Source organism: Enhydra lutris, unplaced genomic scaffold, assembly GCF_002288905.1.
Source record: "Enhydra lutris kenyoni isolate GAN:26980312 unplaced genomic scaffold, ASM228890v2 scaffoldscaffold93, whole genome shotgun sequence".
Classification (NCBI taxonomy): domain Eukaryota; kingdom Metazoa; phylum Chordata; class Mammalia; order Carnivora; family Mustelidae; genus Enhydra; species Enhydra lutris.
The window spans coordinates 780,806-786,370 of record NW_019154177.1 but is presented as its reverse complement, the minus strand read 5'-3'; the positions used below and the strand labels follow the sequence as shown (position 1 = coordinate 786,370).

General features: G+C 41.5%; 1 protein-coding gene across 1 annotated transcript; it reads right to left on the bottom strand.

Moving 5' to 3' along the window:
• Positions 1 to 2,676: 2,676 nt before the first annotated feature.
• On the bottom strand, positions 2,677 to 3,621 carry LOC111138594 (olfactory receptor 2W1-like). Its single transcript, XM_022490610.1, has one exon. It carries the CDS (start codon positions 3,619 to 3,621, stop codon positions 2,677 to 2,679), a length of 945 nt encoding a protein of 314 aa, XP_022346318.1.
• Between the last annotated feature and the right edge of the window lie 1,944 nt (positions 3,622 to 5,565).

The window sequence follows — 5,565 nt, the reverse complement described above, 5'->3', positions numbered from 1 at the left end:
AAGAACAGTTGATAATTCGTTTCCAGGGATCACACTTTTCATCATTCTGTATGTTCTCCTCCCAAAGTCCTTACAACACCATAAAGTTTATATTGTCTCTAGGCCATCCTGTCTTTGGATATCATCACCCTCCCTGGTTCCTTATTATTCCCAAGGCCTACACACCTGGAATGTGAAAGATACCTGCAGAAAGGAATCAAAACTTTAAAATAAAAGAATCTTGGAACACTGAAAAAAAAACTTGAACAAAATGTCTGAAACTCCAGCTGCCAATTTGCACCTCAAAAGTTTGAGGCAACCTTAAAAGTTGGAATCTAAGTACAAAGGATGGGATAGAAGAGAAATGGTGCACTGAGTTCTGGTCCTAAATTGCCTTCTTCCAGACTTCTTTAACATGAAAGAGAAATAAATTTCTATATTGCTGGGAAAAAATAAAAGTATAGTGTTTTCCCTGTGGAATACTGAGAGCCACAGGGTTTGAGGATGGGAGAAATAAGACCATCAACCCTTACAACCCCCATACTCCACCCAAATACTCCAGGTGCTGGTGGCTTGCTGGGACTTGAGATCACAGAGCAGGGGTGCTGTCGATGTGAGGACTCTCACATGCAGAGAGGAATCCCAGTCTCTGTCATGGTTGTCTTGTAGAGAAGGGGAGTACTTTCCTCTGCAGCATAGAGATTCTCAGAGTTGGAATGTATTTACCAGCAAAACAGAGTAAAAATATATGGGGAGAAAACATGAAATTGCTAAATTTTTGTTTTGTGAAATAAGATCATCAAGGTTTTGTCCAAAAAATTACCATCTACTACCATCATAATTCAATAAAAGAATGAACATTATAAAACTAAAGAGCAAGAAGATAGTATTGTTAAAAATAAATTAATAAATAATTGAATACTCTTTTGTATTTTATTTCATTTCAGCAAAATTCCTCATTTCCTTCATTTCTCTTATCTAAGAGTCTTGAGAAACAATTACCCACCTCCTTTCACAGGTGTATAGGAGGGAGCTAATTAAAATCTATAACGCCATGTTACTTTTCTGTTTAGAGACTTAGTATCTCTCTATTCTCGGTAACAGTTGTTCTCAAACTTCAGCCTGATCAACTGTAGTGCTTGCTAAAAACATCAGTTACTGAGTCCATCCTCAGATGGTTGGTTCAGTAGGTCTGAGGTGGGCCCAAGAGTGTGCATTTCTGATATGGTGCCAAATGATGTGGTTGCTGCTGATTGAAGAGCGACATTACCTTCAAGGAAAAAGCTCAAACCCCTTATCAGGCCATGAAGGGTAAAAGTTAATCTACTCTAACAGACCTCAAAATAAAGTGGCTTAGGGACACCTGGGTGGCTCAGTTGGCTAAGCATCTGCCTTCAGTTCAGGTCATGATCTCAGGTCCTGGGATCGAGTCCCACATCGGGCTTCCTGCTCAGTGGGGAGTCTGCTTCTCCCTCTCCCAATCCCCCTGCTTGTGTCCTTTCTCTCTCTCTGGCAAATACATAAAATCTTAAAAAATAGAGTGACTTAAATATTAAATGATAAAAATATTAAATGCTATAGAAGCTTTTTCTCCTGTAGTGGAGAGGTATCACTGTGCTGGTTTAGGGTTTTTGGTAAAGTTAGGTGCCCTCCACATTCACATTCCAGCCAACAGGAAGGGGAGGGAGAAGGGTGAGAGAAAATGGCTTCATATCTGAGAAGATTCCCCAGGATTGGCCCACATTGCTTCCCTGTCAGTGTGTTGGTGGAGGCCAGGTTCAGAAATGTGATATACAGCATGGGATCCTGTGCCTAGTTAAAACTAGAAGCTGAATGTGGAACAGATATTGGTGGGTAGTTGGTCTTCAGCACAAAGAACCTGCGGGCAGTATCAGGTGCATGAAAGGGAGTGTTTCCCATGAAAGGGGCCATTCTAGGAAGAAAGAAATCAGGGTGTGTCCAGTGCAGGCCTACGTTAAAATAAGTTTCCTTCTGAAATATATTTTTTAAAGATTTTACTTATTTATTTGACAGACAGAGATCACAAGCAGGCAGAGAGGCAGACAGAGGGAGACGGAGAAGCAGGCTCCCCGCGGAGCAGAGAGCCCGATGCGGGGCTCTATCCCAGGACCCTGACACCATGACCTAAGCCAAAGGCAGAGGCTTAACCCACCAAGCCACCCATATGCCCCTGAAATATTTTCTTAATACATTGTACATATCTCTATTACTGTACTTAATCACATTTCATAATTACGTGTTTACTTTTGTGTGGCTCCTGATTAATCTTTAAAAATATTATTTATTTGAGAGAGACATAATGAGAGAGAGCTTGAGTGGGAAGGAGGGGGAGAAGCAGGCTCCCTACTGGGCAAGGAGCCCCACTTGGGGCTTGATCCCAGGAACCTGTGATCTTGACCTGAGCCAAAGGCAGACAGTAATCGACTGAACCACATAGGTGCCCCAATCCCTAATTAATCTTGAAGTTTTCTAAGTGTATGAATCAAAGTTTCTTTTTTTATGTATCTGTATCTTTATATCATAATTTCTGTCTTCTTTCTACTTATTTATAAAGTCAGTACCTAGTACAATTTTTGGTACATGTTAAACACCCAATAAATACTCTTTGGATAACTGAGTTGATTCATCTTCTGTTGGTAAAGGTCTGTATTATTTCCTAGCTCTCTTCCATCTAACTCATGACTTGGCTGACCATCTTTCTACACACAGTATTCTCTTTACTGCACTCTTTACATCTTTGTTTCTTAAAGTATAGATCAGAGGGTTAAGGGTGGGTGTGATGATTGTGTAAAAGAGAGAAAGGAACTTACCCTCATCTTGGGATGTGCTATTCTGTGGCTTCATGTACATGTAAATGATTGTTCCATAAAACAGAGTTACTACTGTGAGGTGGGAACCACATGTATTAAGGACCTTATGCCATCTTGCCTCTGACTTGACCCTCATGACTGCTTGAGTGATAATTCCATATGAGATGAGAATTAGTGATATAGGTGCTAGAAGAAATACCACTCCAAGAGCAAAGACAGTGATCTCAATTACTTTTGAATAGACACAAGCCATCTTGATCAATGCTGGCATCTCACAGAAAAAATTATCCACTTTCCTGTTCCCACATCTGGGCAACTTCAAAGTCAAAGAGCAAACAATTAAGGCACTTCCAAGACCACCTAACCAGGCAGTGAGCACCATCTTCTGGCAAAGTTGAGGGTTCATTATGACCGTGTAGTGAAGAGGTTGACAGACAGCAGCATAGCGGTCATAGGCCATCACAGCCAAGAGAAGACATTCAGTGGATCCCAGGTCAAGGGCAAAGAAGAATTGGAGCACACACCCTCCATACGTAATAGACTTTGTCGGACCCCATAGATTTACCAGCATCTGGGGGATAATGCTAGTTGCATAGCAGAGATCCAAAAAAGACAAATTGGATAAGAAGAAATACATGGGCGTATGGAGCTGGGTGTCTAGGTAAGATACAAGAATGATGGTTGTGTTTCCTACCAGAGTCACAATATAGAAGATGAAGACCACCCCAGAGATGATGGGTTCTAATTGGGGTCGATTAGAAAAGCCCAGCAGGATGAAATCTGTTGTGGAACTTCCATTGTTTGTGTCCATGGCTCTTCAGGAAATTCTAGGAGACAAACCGGAGTTATAATAAATAGCGTATACCCCAGGTAGAAATAAAAATCTCCGTAGTTAGAGTAGTGAGCCCAGATGGACCCTCAACTTTAAGGTCAACTAATCTTCAACAAAGCAGGAAAAAATATCCAGTAGAAAAAAGACAGTCTCTTCAATAAATGGTGCTGGGAAAATTGGACAGCTATGTGTAGAAGAAGGAAACTCGACCATTCTCTTACACCATACACAAAGATAAACTCAAAATGGATAAAAGACCTGAACATGAGGCAGGAATCTGTCAGAATCTTAGAGGAGAATATAGGCAGTAACCTCTTTGACATTGGTCACAACAACTTTCAAGATATGCAAGTTGGTGCAGCCTCTTTGGAGAACAGTGTGGAGATTCCTCAAGAAATTAAAAATAGAACTTCCCTATGACCCTGCAATTGCACTACTGGGTATTTACCCCAAAGATACAGATGTCGTGAAAAGAAGGGCCATCTGTACCCCAATGTTTATAGCAGCAATGGTCACGGTCGCCAAACTGTGGAAAGAACCAAGATGCCCTTCAACGGACGAATGGATAAGGAAGATGTGGTCCATATACACTATGGAGTAGGATGCCTCCATCAGAAAGGATGAATACCCAACTTTTGTAGCAACATGGACGGGACTGGAAGAGATTATGCTGAGTGAAATAAGTCAAGCAGAGAGAGTCAAGTATCATATGGTTTCACTTATTTGTGGAGCATAACAAATAGCATGGAGGACATGGGGAGTTAGGAGAAGGGAGTTGGGGGAAATTGGAAGGGGAGGTGACCCATGAGAAACTATGGACTCTGAAAAAACAAGCTGAAGGGTTTGAAGAGGTGGGGGGGTGGGAGGTTGGGGGAACCAGGTAGTGGGTATTAGAGAGGGCATGGATTGCATGGAGCACTGGGTGTGGTACAAAAACAATGAATACTGTTATGCTGAAAATAAAAAAATGATTAAAAAAAAAGATATGTCTCCAAAGGTAAAGGAAACAAAAGCGAAGATGAACTTTTCAGATTTCATCAAGATCAAAAGCTTCTGCACAGCAAAGAAAACAGTCAACAAAATAAAGAGGCAACACACGGAATGGGAGAAGATGTTCACAAATGACACTGCAGACAAAGGGCTGATATCCAGGATCTACAAAGAACTCAAACTCAACACACACAAAACACATAATCATGTCAAAAAATGGGCAGAAAACATGAACAGACACTTCTCCAATGAAGACATACAAATGGCTAACAGACACATGAAAAAATGTTCATCATCACTACCCATCGGGGAGATTTAAATCAAAACCACATTGACATACCACCTTACACCAGTTAGAATGTCCAAAACTAACAAGACAGTAAACAACAAATGTTGGAGAGGATGTGGAGAAAGGGGAACCCTCTTCCGCTGTTGGTGGGAATGCAAGTTGGTGCAGCCACTTTTAGCCACTCCTTAATTTCTTAAGGAGATTCCTTAATTAGAGAGGAGAAGGGAGTTGAGGGAAATTGGAAGGGGAGGTGAACCATGAGAGACTATGGTCTCTGAAAAACAACCTGAGGGGTTTGAAGGGGCGGGGGTGGGAGGTTGGGGGAACCAGGTGGTGGGTATTGGAGAGGGCACGTATTGCATGGAGCACTGGGTGTGGTGGAAAAACAATGAATACTGTTATGCTGAAAATAAAAAAAATTAAAAAAAAGGAAGAAATTAAAAATAGAGCTACCCTATGACGTTGCAATTGCACTACTGGGTATTTACCCCAACAGATGTAGTGAAGGCAAGGGCTATCTGTACCCCAGTGTTCTTAGTAGCAATGCCACAGTCGCCAAACTGTGGAAAGAACCAAGATGCCCTTCAACAGACGTATGGATAAGGAAGATATGGTCCATATGTACTGTGGAGTATTATGCCTCC